Source organism: Thamnophis elegans, chromosome 1 (genome assembly GCF_009769535.1).
Source record: "Thamnophis elegans isolate rThaEle1 chromosome 1, rThaEle1.pri, whole genome shotgun sequence".
Classification (NCBI taxonomy): domain Eukaryota; kingdom Metazoa; phylum Chordata; class Lepidosauria; order Squamata; family Colubridae; genus Thamnophis; species Thamnophis elegans.
The window spans coordinates 15,003,662-15,025,608 of NC_045541.1; the positions used below are offsets into that span (position 1 = coordinate 15,003,662).

Sequence of the window (21,947 nt, forward strand, 5' to 3'; positions counted from 1 at the left end):
GTCATATGATCACAATTTGCAATCTACTCAAGGATTCAAACAACCAAAGTCAATGAGAGAAGCTTGATTTTTTTAACCAATGTGTGATTCATTTAATGACTGTGATAAAAGGGTTATAAAATCAGGTGCAATTCAACAACCACACAGCTAAGCAACCGAAGTTTCTATTCCAATTGTGGTCATATGTTGAGGACTACCTTATAATGAAACCCCTATTTAGCAGATATCATTTAGCGGAGTACAGAAGCATTGAACACAATTTTACAATAATTACAACAATATCTAAAACCAGAGAAAGCAAAACAAGGAAAGAAACTAACCAATAGTTTGTTTAGAAGTCAAAAAGAGAAGGCTGCAAGCTGTAGGCAAGTCTCCTGATTAAAGAAAAATCAAAATTGTCAGCTCTAGAGGCAGTGGGGCTGACCAGTTCTTCATGGTTTTATCAAACTCACAAAAAACTTAGCAGCTAAGACCTGGTAGGTTATATTACCCCAGATATGTAAAAGCTGTGGCTTTTTCAATGGCTCCAAGATGCTTGGTTGGAGAATCAGCTTAAGCCTTTCTTTCGTCTGACTGACAATGTAGGGACCCAAGATTTAGAGACTGAAAATGACTTGGCTATAATTTATCCTTGAGCCTGCAGCTAAAGTCCGTTCCTAGGAAGACATCTGTGAGCTTGAGAATCTGTACTTCCTAACTTGTTTGATAAAGGCCTGACAGTGGGAGGCTATATTAATAAGAAGGCTTTCACCCAAACATAGCAAATACAGAATGATATTAGAAGATGAAAGTTTGCTACCTCAATTTAGGCTTATATGGAAAGTGAGATTCAAGAAAATTCAGGCAATTTCTGTTGACTCCAACAAAATCATACTAAACGAAGAGAACAAAAAAAAAATTGAATATAAAAGGTAAAACTACAAATGAAAGAACAAATCTAAACAAACTCTGGGAATGTCACATTTTTGCTAGAGCAGACGATGAAAGGATTGAAGTCGTGCCCTTTCAGCTTGGCACCGAGGAAAGAAAGGCATCAGTCAAAAGATTTTTCTATCACTTGCTGAATGTGATTTATAGAGACCCCCAATAAAAGAACACGTACTCCCATCTCATACTACCACTATCTCACAGAACATGATCTGTTAGCGAACAAAGATAGGTCTTCTCCCTGACTTGGCACTACTAGTCAGCATTAGACCTTGGGTTAAGTCAGGGGAATGCATCCAGGGCCTTTTTAATCCTGTTGTTGCTGCCAAAGGTTGGCATAATAGTACATGCTAGTGGTGTTAGCCTCTCTGAAGACTTGAAGTATTTTCCTTAGGGTGAATGAAGCCTTCTAAGAATCAATGGAACAATCTACAGTGTAAAATGTGACTTTTGCAAAGGTATACTTAGCTACTGAGGTGGGAATCACAGCTGCTACAACAGTAGATTGAAATAAATATAAAGAAATGGTGGGTTTATTACATCTTGCAGTTAACCTCACAATCCTTGATGTTTAGTGAGTTGCCTTCCCGTCCTCTGGCACTTTTGAATCTGCCTCAAATAGAGCTACTCCCCAAAAAATCCAAGGATGAGAAAGTATTCGCTTGTGAAAATGTGCTGGATTCAAAGGTCAGGGGGATGTTGTGCTACAACAGCTAAATGAAACTGCCAGAAAATCCTGACCGAGATTCTTTTTAGGAGAGCAACTCCATGTTCCATGGTGTTGAATAAACCATTTGTGACCTTCTGACATTTAAATCTGACAAACAAAATCAATGGGGAAGCCAGATTTACTTAACAACCATGATACTGCCTTAACAACTGCAGTGATTCACTTTGCCACAACTGTGGTAAAAAAAGTATCAAGTTTCCTAACGATGCCGTAAAGGTTGTAAAATGGGCCAAAACTCACTTAACAAACGTCTCACCTAGCAACATAAACTTTGGGCTCAATTCTGGTCATAAGTCGAGAACTACCTGTAATGGGGCTCTGTTCCTGTCCTAACTACAGATAGTAACACCATACACAATGCTGCTTAAAAATTTGAGAATTCTTTTGAATTTTCTAAAAGATTTTAAGACTAGAGACCCCAATTAATCCAAAGCTACATAATTGTGTGTGGCAAAAGCATTTCAATTTTTAGGATTATCAGTGCAATTGAAGGGGAGATTAGAATCAGACTTTCCAATCAATGAAATGATAATTAAGTTTATGTTTAGAAGGTCCTTAAATTCCCTATCAAGGTCTGATCTTTACAATGCAAGGATGTAGATATGTCATGGCTTGAACAAACATTCCAGAGGATGACCAAAAAATATTGTGGTTTCTAAACTTTTCATGCCATTCATCTTTTTTGGGGGGAGGGAGGGGGAGAATTGCTTTAAGCATTTTAGAGAAGCAACAGAATCATTTGAAATCTAACAACAAATAAATGTAATGGCATGAAAATAGCTCCTGTATGTAGCCCTGTTCCATTTCTACTGTTAAGGGTAATTAATCTAAAATCTTATGAAAATCAAACCATCCAGTTTATCTAGAATCCTAATCAGTATTTAAATAAGATATGCATTTCCTGAACTGCCATATAAATATAATAAATATTTTTTTTAAATACAAACTTCTAATAGTAAATGCCTTATAAGGACTGTTATTGTACTAACTATTTATGACTGTTCTATACACCTAACTTTTTTGAATTTTATAATCCAAAATACATTACATTACTAAATGGTTCTATTTTGGCTTGTTTACTTATTTCATTTTATCATGAATACAAATTTAGAAAATAAAAATACAAATCAAAACCTATGCTTTCCTGTTTACTTAAGATAGACATACTTCTAGAATGTCATTTTCACCTTACCTCTCAGTTAATGAAATAGGAGTGTCCAATTTCTCTATAGGAAGCTTATGATTTTCAATTAGCTTTTTGAAGAGAAGAGCTTCTTCTATTCTGTAAGGATTTAGCATCTCTATTTTTTCCTCAGAGGCAAGTATCCATGCATCAGGAAAATTCGGAAGGCGAATTAAGCAAGATTCCTCTTGATCTGCCTTTTTATGTTCAAGCCTTTGAAGCTTTTGTTTGAATGCATCCATGGAGAAAGGCAGTTGTACAGTTTTTATTGCTTGGTAATCATCATGCTTCTTTCTTACTTGCGAGTTAAAAAGTGTGTCCAATTTTTGCTGATTATTTAAGCAGTCTTTTAGTTTGATCTTGTGTCTTTTTTCTCTCTCCTTCACTGATGTTTGTACATTCTGACACGTAGCTTTTCTGCTTTGCCTGTTGTATCGTTCCAGATCTTTTTCAGCTTTTTCCTCATATCTTTCACAAGAAAGAACAGAATATATGATTGTGTTAGAACAAACTATAACAAATACATAATGTGTTGTTTTTCATTATGAAAAACAATTTTCCTGCTTGATTTTAATAGCTTTAGGTCTCATTGAGTCATTGTATTTTCAATAACAATATCTTTTTAATACAAATATGGAGACTATATTATAGCTACAGTTCAATTATTTGGATTCATTTATTTCTGTCAAAAATAAAAAATATATGTATCAGCATTGCGTTCAGTAATAATGGATTTAGCCAACATTTCCCACAAGGAGTGAAGAGAACCAAAAACAAAATGGATCCCTCCTCCTCCATATACAGAAAACTGTTGTAGTTCTCGACTTTCAACAGTTTATTTAGTGACTTTCAAAGTTACAATGACACTGAAAAATGAGACTTGTGACCATTTTTTAAAGTTATGGCCTTCGTAACAGCCCCATGATTATATGATCAAAATTCAAATGCTTGGCAACTGGTTCATATTTATGACGGTTGCGGTTGTCATGTAATCATCTTTTGCAACCTTCTGACAAGCAAACTCAGTGGGGAAGCCACATCCACTTAACAACCAGGTTATTGACATAAACTGCAGTGATTCATTTAACAACTGTGGCAAGAAGGGTCATAAAATGGGACAAAATTGGGACAAAATGTCTCTAAATTTGATCTTAAGTTGCGACTATCTGCATTTTACATAAACGCAGAAATGAAGTAGGGCAAAAAGGGAAAAATTCTTTTGCATGCATTAGTTCATTTGCAAATTTCTGGATGCATATTTTATCACATGCACAAAATAACTTTTCCTCAAACATTATCTCTTACTAGCACTTTGGGAGAGTTAGATCCAGAAAACCATGAAGTTTACTTCCTTCTTAAATGTTGACTAGTCATAAAACAAAGGTATTAAATTGAATTGTAATTGAAGCCACACTTATCAAAAACACATCTTACCAAACTCAAAGAAAGTATTTTTTTAGTTGTTGGATTTATATCTATAAATCCAACAACTGACAAGATTTATTACAGAATTAAGTTCAACAGTCTTACTTCTTTTTTTCTTCCTCATTCAATGAGTTCCACACTGCTTCCATTTTCAGCAGTAGGTTTTCTGAGTTTAATTTGGTAATTTCACTCAGTGACTCAGAAGAATAGTCTTGAACGAAAAGTTCGAATGCTGACATGGATTTCCTGATAACCTTATTGCTAATTAAGTCATAGGCGGTAATCTGACCCATTTTAGCCTTTATCACATTTGTTTTTTTAACGACTTGATTGTTACTTTCTTCTTGGAGTTTTGCTAAGCCACTCTTTTTCTTTTGAGTTCTTACTTCATCCATATTTGGAATTAAAATCTGAACAGGTTCCAGATTTTCTGCCCTGGAATTTTTAAATGCATTCCCCAGACTCCATTTATCAGCAGTGATTTCAGATGAATCTGCAGAGTTTTGGGCTCCTTCTTTTTCTTCTTGAACACTGTAATTTCTTGAATCACTCTCCATGCTACTTTCACACTGAATATCTAGATTAACTATTTTCTTATTCTGTCCATCTTGACAAAGTACATTATTTGGTTGGCCATTCTGAAATTGATCGTATTCAACTATTTCATTATCAGGTATTTCAATTTCAATAGACGTATCATGAGAATAATGATTATACGTTCTTTGATTGCCAACTAATCTGTTTTCCTGTATATTTGCATTTTGTATGTCATTACTAAGTGAATATTGTGAAGTACTAGCAAGTGGATTTAGTCTTGTACAAGATTTGCTTATAACTTCTTGTTCGGTTTCATTAATATCTTTTGAGGTATTGTTGGTTGCATTTATTTCATTAGACACAGAGCTATTTAATGGTCCATATAATGATATCAAACTCTCTTCAATAGCAAGACAGATAGATTCCTAAAAAATAAAAGAAGTAATTCAATAAAAATATATATTTTTTATTGTTGCAGAACATTATATCAGGCCACAAGAATTTTGCTCTTAAAATTCCAAGCAATATTAAAAGAACACAGTCAGAAACAATTATTTTACTGCCTCATCATAGTAAAATCTCTAGTATCAAATTGCATATTATGAAAAAGAAAAAGACTTAAAGATTCTACCTTATTATGTACTAATACTTGAGATTTATCTGGTAGTAAATTGACATCCACAGCAGATGGAGGAATAGTAATGTTGAGAAAGAATATCGGGAACAAACGATTAAAATCCTTGTGTAATATGCTATAGTACTGTTGAACAAGCTAAAATATTCATAAAAAAGAATAAAATTACTCAATATTTTAAACTTTAAATTAAACACAATACCAAATTATTGCTAGAATCTAATGGATTACTTTTCATCAAAGAAACTGTGTAGGGAATATTTCTTTTCTCTATGGTAACCTTTCCTGTCTAAAACTGCTCCAGAGGATCTTACAAAGTGCTATAGCAAATTTTGCTTCTATGACACTGGATTCTATATTATACTGTTTATTTATATCTTTAAGTATATATAGAAAGAATTATAATCACATAACTATGTTGAGGAAAGAAATAGCAGTTTTATTAGGTTACAACTACATAAAATTGACGCAACTTTGGAACTTTGTTGCTGATAAAGTGACATGCTACAAGAATGTAATACTATTTCATCTGGTATGTTCTAAATGCATGCTGATGCAGTATTTCCCCATGTTAAAAAGGCAAATTACTGCCCATTAATAATTACTGAGGAACAGGATTTTTTTTAAAAAAAAAATCAGAGTTAATATGGGAACTTTTAATATTATCTTAGGTTAAAGAGGAGGAGACCTAGGTAATTAATTTCAACAATTAAGAACTGTCATCTCTATCCCATGCTACAGTGGAATAAAATTCTAAAACTGAAGGGAATTTAGAAACAACTTGTGATATAGGTTTGCATTCTAAAGTACAAAGTTAAAACTTGAGTTCAAGTCTGCTAAAGCTACTATTTAATTCAAACAATGTTTTGCAAATTGTAGAAATATAATTGAAAAGGCAATACCTTGAGAATTTCTTTTTGATACACTGGTCGGCTGTTTATAAAAATGTAACTTCTTTCTGAGTTCGAATGACCTGTCAAACCTCTATCTGAATCAGGCTTTGGAACAAAGCCATTGAAAGATATCTATAATGATAATGAATATATCACAAAATGACCGTTAACTGAATCACATAGAACCTTTAACAAAAATCAAGTCATTTTGGTACATGTGATAAATTGGTAAATATTGGTATATAAATAAATAGGTAAATACAGTTTTTTCAATAATTTCCCATGTAATATTTTACTTTTCCATTATTACTTATAGAACACAGAATCAAACGGTTGGAAGGGACTTTGAAGAGACCTAATCCATCTATGCTAACTTTAGTTTATTTGATCTGTTATTTATCTAACATTGAATTTGTTTTGGCTCACTTCCTTTGTAGTTTCCTTTTTAAACAGCAGCGACAACAAAATAAGTATTTTATTCAGTATTAAGAATAAATACATACATATACTCATTATCCAATTATGTTAAAGAACTTACAGGAAAGAAAGTTCTGGAATGGTTATCATAGCTGACAATATTTGAATGAACTAAAGATTAAGACTCTGAGAAGTTAAGAGAAAGTAATATAAATTTGGTTTATATATTGTTACTTCTGGCAAACCTTTATGGACGTTCTCCTGACACCAGTACTGAAGAGGACGCTTTGTGGATTTGTTTATAGATAAGAGATGGGATATAGGAGGAAAAGGTTATTTGTAATATTAGAGGGGATGAAGAGTCACTAAATTTGTTATACTTGTAATGAAGTTTAGAAATCACTTTTGTATATATTTCTTTTCTAAATTGTATCTTACTTTTTTTCCTCCTCACTCTATCTCTTTCATTCTTTTTTTTGCACCTTTTATTCTATTTTCTTCTCTTTTTAAAAGTTTAGCTTGTACTAGATTTTACTATTGTAAGCAAATTCTTAATAAAAGTACATTTTTTAAAAAAAAAGAAGGTTGAGTTGCTGATAAATAAGTCCATTGCAACTATAATCAATAACCCTGACATCAATATCTGGGAAGATCCTGGAAGAGATAATCAACAGATTATCACCAGAAGTGAGAACATATATATCCCTCCCATCAAATCCAAAGAAAGTCCGGAATGGTATAGGATGGGCATGGGTCGTAGGCAAGAGGTTGGACTAGAAGACCTCCAAAATCCCTTCCAACTCTGTTATTCTACATTCTATGCAAATATAGAAGTAAAATAATTTAAAAAGTAAAAGGCTGATTTACTGAGAAATAAACCCACTGCAACTTCAATTATCTCTAGGGGATGGGGGACGATCATAATTAGAAAGCATTCCTTCAGATGACTCAGATTAAAGCAATTTAAGAACTTAAAAATAATATAGCACAGCAGTGACACAGAGAAAAAATAAAGACAGTTGATCCTTGGGATTATTCTGCTACCCTGTTTTCCCCAAAATAAGACCTCCCCAGATAATAAACCCTCCCCAAAAATATTGCAACACAGCAGCAGCCATGAGGTGACCACAGTCCTGCACCTCAAAAATAATAAGACCACCCCGCTTAATTCAGCAGTTAAAGAAAATAAGACCCGGTCTTATTTTCAGGGAAACATGGCACATTCTCTGGGGGATTTTTGTATTAGTATTATTGAAATATGGATGTTTTAATGTTTATGTTATTGTCAAACCATTACTCAAAGACAACTCAAATGACAACAAATGATTAATATTAAATTGAAATAATACTGGGAATAAGTAATTTATGTAAAGGCTTAGAAACTTAACTCCAGATCTTCACGGTGCTGCTGAAAAGGTACCATGTTCTTCATAATAGCAGGTCCGACTACTTCCATGAAAGCCATTTTATGATCTAGTACCCTGTTCTTCTGCCATATGGTTGTCTGAAAGCCAAATTTATAACATTAAATTGAATGAATATACATATATGTGTGTGTGTGTGTGTGTGTATTTGTTTTCATAGATTTTCACAGGTGTAGGTATGCTGGTCTTCTTGTATTTGGGTCTTTTCCCATGTAAGATTGAGATTGTCTTGGCAACGTTTCGGCCTCACTCGCCATCTTCAGGCTGGTGTTTTCGACTCACACAAATACGAAGCCGAAAACACCAGCCTGAAGATGGGGAGTGAGACCTCGTTGAAACATTGCCAAGACAATCTCAGTCTTACATGGGAAAAGACCCGAATACAACAAGACCAGCGTGTGTGTGTGTGTGTGTACAAGATCTACTCACAAATATGGAATGGCACACTTGTCCTGGGTTTTTAACATTCTGTTCCTAAACGCATGCACTTTCTTTTGAGTACAACATATGCTGTTGGTCCTTTGGTTTATATTGTGTAGCAACTGGGCTGTCTGTCTAGGGTTCCTTACCTATTTTGTTATCTAGTGACAGATTTTTAACAACTGGGACATCTACAAATACACAATTGTATAACCCTTAAAAACATCTACAATGATATTGGCTTTTTGATTCACAAATACCATAAGTATGACTTGAGGAAGAAGTTAGTCAATACATTTATTACTTCAATACATTCATTACAAAACAGTAATTTTACAATTGGAAATCCAACAGTTGAATGTTAGTAATGCATGCAGGGCAAAATATATGCAGAGAGAAATCTCACCTAATTCTAGTACTTGAATTAGTATAGAACCCTAGTCATTTTCAAACTGAGATAAATTTTAGTATAACAGTCCAGCAAAAAAAAAATTATACCAAATTATACCTTATTAATAAATTCATATGTTCAGTTCATATTAAACCAGGTTTACAATGCATAAAATAGACACAGTTTACTCTATTTGTTTAAAGCACGGCATTCAAGTTACAATAGGCAAAAAAACCATTGTTCAGATTTATTGTAAATATATTTCATTATTTTTATAAAAGTATTTTCCAAAAAAGTAAAATAATAAAACATTCAAAATTAGCAGAAGCATATACACTGCTTTCAATTTTACTTCACTTCATGCATTTATTGTAATCATTATATGGAAATAAAGAAAAAGAAAGTGGTATTTGGCAATTTTTGTACAAATCTGAATGAAATTTACATAAGATAGTTAACCAAGTTAAGTAATTGCTGCGTAGATTGTTGGCAACCCATGAATTCACTAGTAATAATTCATTAACAGTAAATAATTATCATATACAGAAGAAACATTTACTTTTTTTCATGCTCAGAAATTCCCAATTCTAACACCTTTGAAATAGTACAGCAGTAATAGTAAATACATACAAATCCAATATAAATCCAATATATCTACTTTCCAATCTATAGGGACTATTGAATCTGTCTATGACTGAAGTTAAACTAGCACGCAGATCATTATCAAGAAAGAAAGCTACAGAAAATCATGGAAAATTGATAGAAATATGGCAAGCAATAGAAAACTTTCAGTAAAAGATCTAACCAAGCTATTATAACAAATCTGGAGAATGACAGAGTCTCCAAGGGAGTGGAAGAAGTAAATCAATATTCCAATGCAGAAAAGAGAGACTTGGGAGACAGAGTGAGCAAACTAATATACAATAGTCATAATTTCACACACAAAGGCTTCAAATCATCGAATTAGAGCCTTACATGGAAAAGGGGATGGCATATGTTCAAACTGACTTTAAAAAGAGCAAGGAAGAAAAGATATAATTGTCAATGCATGCTGCACAACTGAGAAAGTCAAAGAATACAAAAATATGTCAATGTGTGCTTCATATCGAAAAGCCTTTGATTATGTTGATATCAAAAAGTCTTTGATTATGTTGATCATGTCATACTATGGAACGTCCTTAGAAAAAATGAGAAAGCCGGAGCATCTCAGTGTTGTCCTTCGTAACCTATACATAAATCAAAAAAGCCACAATAGAGCAGAACCCAGAAAAACAGACTGGATTCAGGTCAGAAAGGATTAAGAATCTCTTCTCTTATTCAATCTATATGCAGAATACATACTGGGGGAATTTGGATTAAAAGAAGATGAATATGGTTTTTGGAGGAAAAATAACCATATCAAATATCAATAACCAATGCTATACTGATGACACTATTGTAATAGTTGAAAATGCAAATGATTTGCAAGCTTTAGTAATGAAAGTTAAGGAATACAGTGAAAAAATGGATTAACATTAAATATAAAGAACACAACAGGCCCATAAACCAGTTTTAGAATTGACAGAAGTTGTAGTATCTGGATTCTTCCTTTTAGGATTAAATATTAACAGAAAGGAACCAGCACTTAAGAAATACTCTGCAGATTAACACTTGATGGAATAGCCATTAAGGCCTTGGAAAAGACATTCAAATGCCGAGATCAGGATCATGAAAGCAATGGTTTTCCCAAGACATTATGGATGTGCAAGTTTGACTCCGAAGAAGAGGATAGAAATCATTTAGATGCTGGGAATGTTTCTTGAGAATACTATGGATAATCAAAACTCTCAAGTGGATTGTCAAATAAATCAATTCCAAATTCTCATTCAAGCCTCAAATTAGCACACTTTGAACACATTATGCGAAGATAATTTTTTCGAAGAAACCTACAGTGATGTAAGTGGTAGGAAATTGAATCAGAAGAGGATAATTACCAGCAAGGTAGATGGACTTCATTACAGCATCAATGGGTGCAACTATGGAAAATCTGAAGAATCAGATTGAAGAAAATCTATGTAGTTGTTAAGAGCTGACATCAATTTTAGAACAATGAATGAATAAATGGATGGTTTTCAGAATCTCTGGATTTTCCTTCTGTACCAGAGAACACCTACTAAATCAAACTGAATAGCAGTAAGATTCCTGAATATGCAAAATCTCTTACATATAATGTGATCAATGCATCTTTAATTAATTAAGGATAGACGATCGAGACACTTTAAAATTAAGATGTAATATAATTATGGCAGAAAGAAAATAATAAAGTCCTGCAATCTTGTAACAATGGAAACAATTGTTTGGGATAAAAATAATCCTGGATTAAAATTCTTAATAATTAAACATTTCATTAAATTTAGTTTAATCATCTAGACTGCATGTAAATTAGGATGCATGTGATGCAATTCACAATGAGGAAAGGCAAGCAGGCCAACTGTGAAGCATGGCAACCTGCTAAATACAAAACAAATGCAGTTAATGTCCTAGGCACTTATATTTACTTTTTAATCCTAGATTGATACCATTTCCAATTAAGATTCATAGTCTTATTGAATTTTTAATAAAGTACTTCAGTTTTTGGTAAAGTACTACAGTACATTTATGATCTTTCATTCTATCTCACAACAGGTTTCCTGAACTGTTTGATTTATAGCCTTGATTATATTCTGAAGATTATGCTATAAATACATTGTCACACACCCCTGTATTTTCTAGGTCATATAAATCTGGGGATCATGATGAGCCAAGAATGAATCTGACTCTAGGCAGTATGATGACACTGCAAAAGTACGCTATCAAAATATACTATTACATACAGTCCATCTTAGGTTTAATGAAAGCTAGCCAAATATATCTTCCCTTCTCTCAGTTTCATTGAAGATTATAAGAACTGAGAGTTTACAAAGTGGACCAGAACAGTCACTGGTATTAAGAATCGGGGGCATCTTCCCCAGGTAGAACCCATCCTCTGGCTCTTATTTAAATGTCCCCTGTCCATCACCACTTAGATGTAATAACCCACCCCAATCCTCCAGATATTTCATTACTCCTTAACAATGGCCTCCTGCTTCCTTTACTTGAGCTGAGGTGGCACAGTGGTTAAATGCAGCACTGCAGGCTACTTCAGCTGACTGCAGTTCTGCAGTTCGGCTGTTCAAATCTCACCGGCTCAGGGTTGACTCAGCCTTCCATCCTTCCGAGGTGGGTAAAATGAGGACCCGGATTGTTGTTGGGGGCAATATGCTGACTCTGTAAACCGCTTAGAGAGGGTTGAAAGCCCTATGAAGCGGTATATAAGTCTAACTGCTATTGCTATTGTGTGTGTCCTGCATCCCAAACACAAAACCCAGAGTCAACATGTGGGTAGGGGGTAGTAGCAGGACATGCAGTGCTTCAGTGCTCGCTTTCAACACAAATGGGCCCCCAACCATATTAAAATGAAATTTAATTAAGATTATGACAGGCCACCCACTTTTATTATTGGAATATAGAGCCTAGTTCATCAAATGTTCAGTATATTCCTTGACCCTCTAAAACTTAAGTATTTCAGAAAAGAAGCTATTTTCTGCATTCATTTTGTTTCAAAGGCGGCCCAGTGAATACTTCAATAGAGAATCCAATAGATATTAACAACATATGTGTATCATGCTAAAATATAAATCCTAATTTAGTTCATCAGAATTGACAGCTGGTTTATGAAACTAGTTTGTTGGGGGAGACTACTAATCATAGTTCCTAGCTTGGATGAAACAGAAAGGATGCCTAAGCATCCTGGTTTTCCTCACCGTTGACACAAAAATGGATCATATTTAATGGGTATATTCATATTGTACAATTCTGATTCCCTGAACAGGTTCTTAATTTTTTTTCCTTGGCACTAAGTAGAACATAGCCATTAAGGTTTTAATCCTAACCCAACTCAACTTGCAATGTACTTCAGAGTCAAAATATCTCACATTTTTTTAAATGTAAGAAAGTCACTTCTAGTCCAGATAGATTGCTTAAGAGGCCAGATCTAATCCACAGACTGCCAGGTAGACATACCTGTTTAAAAGTACTAATTTTAGAAACTTCTGTTAAAATTTTGAAAACAGATGGGACCATGTGCACCACTGAAAGCTAATGCCTAATGAAAAATAATACTATCATCAGGAGTTGTTTGGATCCATAGAAGCACTGCAAAGTACTTGTAAATTCCTAAGATGAATTCAGTGTCCTCAATTAACAAGCCACATTTTTTTTTTAAAAAAGTTGCTTCTTAGCATACCTTGTGTTACAAATCTCAAATCACAGCACAGAATGCTATCAATTGGGACAATAATAAATCCTTCTTGTCTGCAGGATTTGAAAATTAATTTTCCTACTGGATTTTCCCACTGTCAGTGCTAAGAACAGATTCTGCCAGGACTGGCAGACTCAGATTTCTCCTTGCTCATCTGAACCCTTCTTTTGAAAGGGGAGGTATTCTGGAGAAGCAGATGACAGAAAAGATTTGGACAGATGAGATGGCTAATGAAAGAGACCACTAGAGATCCAAAGTCCGAAGGAGTGCAGACTGCTGAGCCACTGTATGAATAATTCTAGCAAAGTTAAGCAAAAGCCAATCACATCCTACTAAAAATTAAGACTTCTCTTTTCCATAGCAGGGGAAGCAGAGTAAACAACATTGTCATGAAAAAAGAATGAGACCCAGAAAATATAAATTGCAGGTCTCTTCTGTAAAAAGTTGTTTGTTTATTCTCATCTCACCCAGTTTCATATAGCTTCCATATATTGAGTAAGGACCTCCACTATATTATTGCTGGCATGAAGTGACAGGGTATAACTAGATATTATCAACATAAAAGATGATGCTTCATCCAAAATCAATGGAAGAAGATTTCTAGCAGTTTCATATAGATGTTAAAATAATATAGATAGTAAACCTTGAGATACCTTATATGGGAACAACCACCACTATTCCTGTCCTGTAACTATAGATTAAAACTCTCTACTCAGAAACACCATAAAGAGCACACTCACTTCTTGTAACAGTCCAGAAGCAGTGGTGGGATCCTTCCAGTTTAAAAACTGGTTTGGTGATCGCGTGGTTCGCGTGTGTACACAGTTTTAACAAAACTTACCTTCTATGTTACTTTTGGGGAGTAACACAACTGAGGTGTGGCAATCTGCTCTGCCATGCGAATCACTGAGAGGATATAGGTAAATAAAGCACAGAGCGGGGGCGGGGGGGCACCTGATCGTCGGAGCAAACCGGTTCGCTCCACAGCTGATCATCCGAGGTACCGGTTTGTTTGAAGCAGTCTGAAGTGGCTCAATCCCACCCCTGTCCAGAAGGATATCATGGCTGATGATATTTAACACTATTTGGAAATCTATCAGGACTGAACTGAATTGGGAGGAATTAAGATACTCTGCTTCATCTAGGACTCTCTATGCCCCACTGCATTCCAAAAAAGGGCAGCCTGGGGACAGGAAAAAGTTATCTAACATGGTTGAATTCAGAAATAACTTTAGGAGAGAGTGTGAGCTGATGTCGCGATGATACGACGTGCTATCTTGGAGCTCCAAGATCGCAGTCGATATTTTTGCCACTGGATGGTCCTTTTGGACCTAAACTGTCCTGAAGAGATGGTGATAGAGAAGAGTACGTCCTGCTGATCTCAGGGGCACAGCAAAGTCCCTGATTGACCCAGGAGAAGCTCTTTTTCCGATTACAGAAACCCAGCCCTGAAGCTGCTGAAGTTGGGACAGCTCCGGAACAGAAAGAAAATGGAAGAGAAAGTGTGTCGGTTTGGTGAGGAAATTTTATTATTAGAAAAGAGACTACCCAAAGAAAATTAAAACTAAATTAAGATTGAAGACAAAAGAAAACAAGTGGCAAAATTAAGCTACATTAGACTTAAGTGTGTTATGCTTTTTTAATTTCTCTTTTTATGAATGGAAGTTCTGCAAATGTTTTCTATTTTTTAAATTGGAAGGCTCAGTTTTTCTTCTACTTTTTCTTCTTTATTTTTTCTATATATACTGGTGGATTGAAAATTTCTTTTTTTTTTGTTGTTTCTTTACAAAGTTTGATTGGATTGGTTTTTTTTTATTAAGAATTTTTCTCCGTAAGTCTGCTATTTAAAGAGGGCTGTAAAAAAAAGTAACACTGCCATTGTTTTTTCTTTCTTCTCTTTGATCATCGGAGTTACAATTCAAAGCCTTTCAGTTTGTTTATTGAGAGTGATAGTGTAAAGAGCACGTGGAAAGGGCATGGATTGTTTACACAGGTGCTCTTTTGGAGTTTCTATTAGAAGCTGGACTGCAGTGAAGATAAAGCTTTGACCTGAAAGACTATAATGAATTTGTTTGGAATACAATAAAAGTCTTGAATGCTATATTGGCAGTGTTTATAAGCTGGAAGGATGGCACAACATGAAAAAGAAACATTAATATTGCAAATGATTATGTTTAAAATTCATAAAATATTAGTAGTCTAATTATAGTAGAGAAAATTGAGATGAGAATGGATGAGGCAGAACAAAGAACAGCAAAAAGAGATGGAAAAATTGAAGACATTTATCAAAGGAAGAAAATTGAGGACAGAGTTCCAGAAATTGAAGGAAAAAAGTAACAAAGACATAAGAAAATTGTTGATACTGACAGCATACTGAGCGTGGTTGGAAATAGTAAGAGGGGATTATGGAAAGGGGAGATAGGTGGAGTGGAACTCTACCTCAGACCTCAAAGTACAGAAGAAGAAAAAATAGAAAATTTGATGGAAGTAAGGAGAAAAATCTTGACTGAAACATCGGTGATAACCAAAGATAAGTTGATGAAAGGAACAGATGGAGGGTTTCGAGTGATCATAAGATATACAATGAGCAACAAGCTGTGAAAAGAAGTCCATAAAAGACCTACTAAGAAACAACCAGAATATTAATTCCACAAATGACACGAGATATAAAACTGCACTACTACTGGAAAGACACAGGTTGATGTAGTGAAAGTTTACAATAAAAATTAAGTCAAACTTAGTTAAATTTAGAGTAGTATATAGCCATATAAATGAGTAATAATGATAATAATATATATATATATATATAGGAACTAGTTTGAGGATATGAAATTTTATACAAATTGCAAATGAGGACTATGAGAGGAGATTTAACAGTATTTGTTATTAAATATAACCAATTTTTATTTAGAATATGTTAGAAAGATGAAATGCTATTGGATAATTTTAGGAGGATTTAATGGAACACTATTATATAGTTTTACTTCAAATTTAGGATATTTCATACAAAAGGATGTAAAAGCAATTTATAGTCAAATGAATGTTTAATAATTATAATATTTTTTATATAATATACTGGATTGATGATATGAGAATTTGTTTGAAATGAGTTGACAATTTGTGATTTTACATACATTTGAAAGTGAAGACTATGGAAGTGATGCACAAAAACTTTACAACCAAACAACATGCTGTACGTGATTGAAGAAGGTTCTATGTGTTATGTATTGTCTATCTTTGTCTGACCAAAAAACAGAAAAATATTCTTTTTCTTTTCTTTTTTTAGAAAAAAAACAATAAATGATATACAAAGATTTTTGGGTTTGTGGAAATATCACCCCAAGAAAATATAAATTAAGATCTGGAAGAGACACCTGCAACAATAGAGAGGAGGAGGGGAAATGAGATGAAAAGAAGAGAAGGAAGAGAGAGGTGAGGAGAGGAAGATGGAAAGGAGAAGGAGAGAGGGTAGGAAGGGGAAGGGGTAGAGAGGAGTAGGGGAGAGGTAAGGGAAGGAGGAAGGGAAAGGAGGAAAGAAGAAAGTAGAGAAGGAGAGAGGGAGAGAAAGGAAGAGAGGAGATGAGAGGAAGAGGAAGGAAGGAAGATAGAGAGGAGGAGAAGAACATGGAAGGGAGAAGGAGAGAAAGTAGGAAGGGGAAGAGGAAGAGAGGAGGAGGGAGAGGTAAGGGAAGAAGAAAGGGAAAGGAGGAAGGAAGGAAGTAGAGAAGGGAGGGAGAGAGAAAAGGAAAGCAGAAAAAGGTGGTGTCAAAATAGGCAAGGGATGGTAAACAAAACCATCCAAATGGAATATTACAATTCTATAAATGGAATGACAAATGTATTAGAATTATGAATGTAAAAAAAGGAATAATAATTATGTGAATGTATATATAGAGAACAAAAAATAAAGGAGTAGATACATTATTGCTTCCATCAAGGGCAATGATACCATTTCTTCTTGTAAAGAGGCACTTTTCCTGTACTATATATCCAACTGCTTAGTTACCAGAAGGAGCCAAGCAGAACATGGATCCACCCCACCCCCACCCCAAAAAGTAGAACTAATATTACAAAAAATCCTACTCATTTCCTTGGATTCCACAAATTGAAAACATTTTCAGATGCAATATTGCAATATTTTCCCCCAAACCACTCACTATATTCTATCCAAGTGACATCCACTTTTGAGCTAAAAACAAGTGATTTATTCACATGGAATCTCACAAATATGTTACAGCAGTGTGCAGAAGAACCATTCCACTTATTCTTCCTGAAAACATTCTGGGTAACCTTGAACAGCATGGTGCTGAATGATAATATGTAGATAGAATAGAATAGAATAGAATTTTATTATTTGTATGCCGCCCTTCTCCGGGAGGACTCAGGATGGCGAACAATTCAAAAGGGGGAAAAGGGGAACATAAAAATGAAATACAAATAATAAAAATAGGCAACAGTCGCACAACCATACATGTCGAGAGGGGAGGGAACTCATCACCCCCAGGCCTGCCGGCAAAGCCAGGTTTTGATGGCTTTTCGGAAGCCCTGGAGAGAGGTGAGGGTCCGAATCCCTGCGGGGAGTTCATTCCAGAGGGCCGGAGCTGCCACAGAGAAGGCCCTCCCCCGGGTAATAGCCAGATGGCATTGGCTGGTAGATGGCACCCGGAGGAGGCCAACCCTGTGAGATCTAATGGGTCTGTGGGAGATGCAAAACACACAGTAGAATAACCACTCTGTAGTTCTCATTACCATAGTATGTATGCATGCATGCATGCATGTATGTATGTATGTAAACTGTATGCACATCTCCCATATAAGGTAATTTTGGGTAGTGATATATAACATAACATGTCCCTCTGACCATATACAATCTTTGTCTTCTAATAGTCTATGCTCTAAGCAATTCTGTCACTTCACTTGGAGTTTCCTGGCAAACTATTAGGAAATATGTTGGCCTGCATGCTGTCCCTTTCCAGATAGCCAATCTAGCATTTTGACTGAGGGAAGGAAGGTGACAGACCATACCACTCATCACTCTCAAAGCTTCTGCCTCTAGGCATCATCTCTCTCTCTTTGCACCCATCTACCAGTTAAGACTAAAAAAAGGCAGGTATTGTGTCTTGTGTCCTACAGAAGATGTCTCCAAGATGATTTGTATATGATACAAATGGAATTCAAATTCAAATGGCCATTCTTGATCAGAGCCAGCAAGGAAATAACAAAGAGACAGGAATATTTTCTCTTGTCTTTTTCTATGTGAAAAAGAAAAATTGACTGCTATCCCAGTATAATGCTCAGCACCTAATATTTATGTAACTAAACACATGAGTAGGCAAATACAAAAATAAAAAAGCCTACAAATTTCTTTCTCATGGTATTTGACAAAGACCTTTGCTCTTTCCCCCAGGATTTTAAAATAATTGATATGCCCCGCAAGACCTGAAGAAACACATTTTCACATTTTACATTGAACCTACTACATGTGCAAGCAGCTAATATAATTTTCTGCTGTAAATGCTATACTGCCATTTGAAAAAATGTGATGGATGAGAAACAAGATGAGTGAAGGAACTGGTAATAGGATACAAAAATGTCACCTTTAGGTCAACACTTCACATTCAACCTGTTGGGGAGTGGTGTTGTTACATTAAATATTTAACAGCTGGGAGACAGTAAGATGAGTTGGTCTCAGTCATTTCCTAGTAGACAGGTGTCCATCTTATCCACATATACTTACTAATCAATTAGATTTTTCTATGCTAGTAAACAAGCTTCTTCTTTCCTTTTTCACATAGATATGTCCTCTCATTTTTTTTAATGCAAAACATTCCCATTAACAATTTTAGTAGGGCTTTGTGGAAAGCAAGTAAAATCCTGGTATTTCCGTCCTGCGTTAACATATCTATATGACATGAGAAATCCAGTTGTTATAGTTAGCCACAAGCTGCCATCTCAAATTGTTACCGTATTTTTCGGAGTATAAGATGCATTTAGGTTTTGAAGAGGCAAATTTAAAAAAGTAGGTAGGTAGATAGAGGGAGAGAGAGGGAGAGAGAGAAAGAGAGAAATACAGTAGGTAGATAGGTAGGTAGGTAAAGTGTAGATAGGTAGGTAGGTAGAGGGATAGAGGGAAATAGAGAGAGATAGAGAGAAATACAGTAGATAGGTAGGGAGAGAGAGAGAGAGTAGGTAGGTTGGTAGGTAGAGGGATAGAGAGAAAAATAGGGAGAGAGAAATACAGTAGATAGGTAGGGGGAGAGAGAGTAGGTAGGTAAGTATATAAGTAGATAGAGGGAGGAAAGGAGAGAGAGAGAGAGAGAAAAATATACTAGGTAGGTAGGTAGGTAAAGGAATAAAGAGAGATAGAAATAGAGAGAGATAAATACAGTAGAGAGAGTAGGTAGATAGGTAGATGTTTCCAGGTGTATTTATCCATGTGCTAGAGAAGGAAATCGCTGACAACCTGTAGCACCTAAAACTCATCAACCACTCTAACTAAACAGCTTTCCAAAAGGTTTTGCACTCTGCAAACCTCCCCATAACAGCCCGTTTTTCGCAAAAACGGGCCTGTTTTTCGCAAAAATGGGCCCAGTTTTTTCAAATAAAAGGCATGAATAGCCTTAGGGGGGCTTGCAGAGTGCTCCATTTTGGTGAAGGGGGCAGGGGCTTCGGGAGGCAAAAAAATGTTGTATTTGATGTATAAGACGCACCCAGATTTTCAGCCTTTTTCCTCTTTTTAGAGGAAAAAAGGTGCGTCTTATACTCCAGAAAATACAGTATATCATTTTAAAAGGAAAAAAGTATGACAACTCAGTTGTACAAATAACCTTCCATTTTGGAATGGACTGAATTAAGCCAACATTAATCCTAATTTGCTTCACACTTACAAAATATAAGCAACTTGTAGATATAAGCAACAATTCTTGTATCACCCAATCAACCTTGCTATCGGTTTCTAGTAATTTTAACTAATTTGAAATATTTAAAGTGGCAAAGGATTTGAAGCTGTTTCTCCCAAACTCAAATGGGAAGTCAGATTCCTAGACGTCCCCTCCTTCATAGAGCAAAAAGCAGCTAAGATTTCCAGGTAGTGAAAATATAGTAGGATTTTTTTTTACATTCATTAACAGGCAAGAAATAAACATCTAATACTCCCAATCCTTTCTACTTACAATTACAGAAACCTAAAAAAATCCATAATAAAAATGTAAGAAATGACCTTCCTGTGATCATTATATTATTCAGTTTGCTTTCAAGGAACATGATGATGAAAAAGGAAAAATACCTCTTTCTAACACAACCACACTGGCAGGAGTATCAACATTATCAGTATTCAAAGAATGTCTTGGCAGGATAAACCTTCACAAAAAGATGACACACAACCTAATCTAGGAAGTCAAAATAGCAATAGTTCAAGGGTTGTCTGTTCAACAAATCATTATTTAACACAAAACAAAACATTCTGTAGAAAAATATATATAATTATCCCAGGTTTCCAGGTTATAATGTGATATGATAAAATAATATGAAAATATCAAGAATATTACTAAGAAAGCAAGCCAAGAGGCATTTTGTTAGTTTGTCAATCTATGGCAGAGGTGTCAAACTCACGGTGTCACAGCAGCGTCACATGACATATCGGGACTTTCCCCCCGTCAGTAAACTGGGTGTGGCCAGCACATGAAGCATCTGGCCCTTGGGCCGTGAGTTTGACAGTCTTGATCTATGGGGAAAAAGGGGGAGGGTATAAAAGCACACAGAGTGCTTTAAAAAGTTTTCAGAAATGAAATGAACAGGAATAGGGGTGAAGTTATGGAATAATATCAATCTAGTGACTTTTTGAGTATCCTTGAGTTCTTAACCGTTCGTAATGCACTAGAGCAGTGATGGCGAACCTTTTTTGGCTCGCGTGCCAAAAGCAGGGGAAGCGCAGGGGGTAATGGGCGGGCATGCCACACCCATGCTTTGCTCACGACTGTGCGCATGCGCACACGACCAGCATTCCCCCACATTTTTGGCGTGCTTTTTTTGCCCTCTCCAGGCTCCAGACGCTTTATAGGAGCCTGGAGATGGCTAAAACAGCCCTCCCGCCCCCCTGGAGGCTTCAGGAGCTTCCCTGAAGCCTCTAGAGTGTGAAAAACCAGCCCTATGGGCAAACCGGAAGTTCAGAAATGGACTTCTGGTTTGCTCATAGGGCCGGTTTTAGCCCTTCAGAGCCTTCAGGGGCCTCCAGCCGGCTTCCCTGAAGGCTCTGGAGGGCAAAAAACGATCCTACGAGCAAACTGGAAGTCATTTCTGGGTTGCTCATAGGGCCGGTTTTAGCCCTCCGGAGCGTTCAGGAGCCGTCAGGAGGCTTCTCTGAAGGCTCCGGATGGCAAAAAACAACACTATGAGCAAACCGGAAGTGACTTCTGGGTTGCTTATAGGGCTGGTTTTAGCTCTCCGGAGCCTTCAGGGATCTCCAGGTGGCTTCCCTGAAGGCTCCCGAAGGCTAAAACCGTCCCTACGAGCAACCCAGATTCCAGTTTGCTCATACGATTGTTTTTTTGCCCTCTGGAGCCTTCAGGGAAGCCTCCTGAGGGCTCCTGAACACTCTGGAGGGCTAAAACCAGCCCTACGAGCAAACAGGAAGTCAGCTGACAGGGCAA

At 35.8% G+C, this 21,947-nt stretch overlaps 1 protein-coding gene across 4 annotated transcripts in view; it reads right to left on the minus strand.

Moving 5' to 3' along the window:
- PMS1 (PMS1 homolog 1, mismatch repair system component) overlaps window positions 1-21,947 on the minus strand; it is a 44,053-nt gene that overhangs the window by 2,225 nt on the left and 19,881 nt on the right. For all 4 annotated transcript variants that reach the window (XM_032211515.1, XM_032211507.1, XM_032211499.1 and 1 more), the window contains exons 7-11: window positions 8,134-8,250; window positions 6,339-6,461; window positions 5,434-5,574; window positions 4,371-5,227; window positions 2,850-3,308 (exon numbers count right to left, since the gene is read on the minus strand). In XM_032211515.1, the coding sequence (XP_032067406.1) occupies window positions 2,850-3,308; window positions 4,371-5,227; window positions 5,434-5,574; window positions 6,339-6,461; window positions 8,134-8,250 (1,697 nt within the window). The remainder of the gene's footprint in view (window positions 1-2,849; window positions 3,309-4,370; window positions 5,228-5,433; window positions 5,575-6,338; window positions 6,462-8,133; window positions 8,251-21,947) is intronic.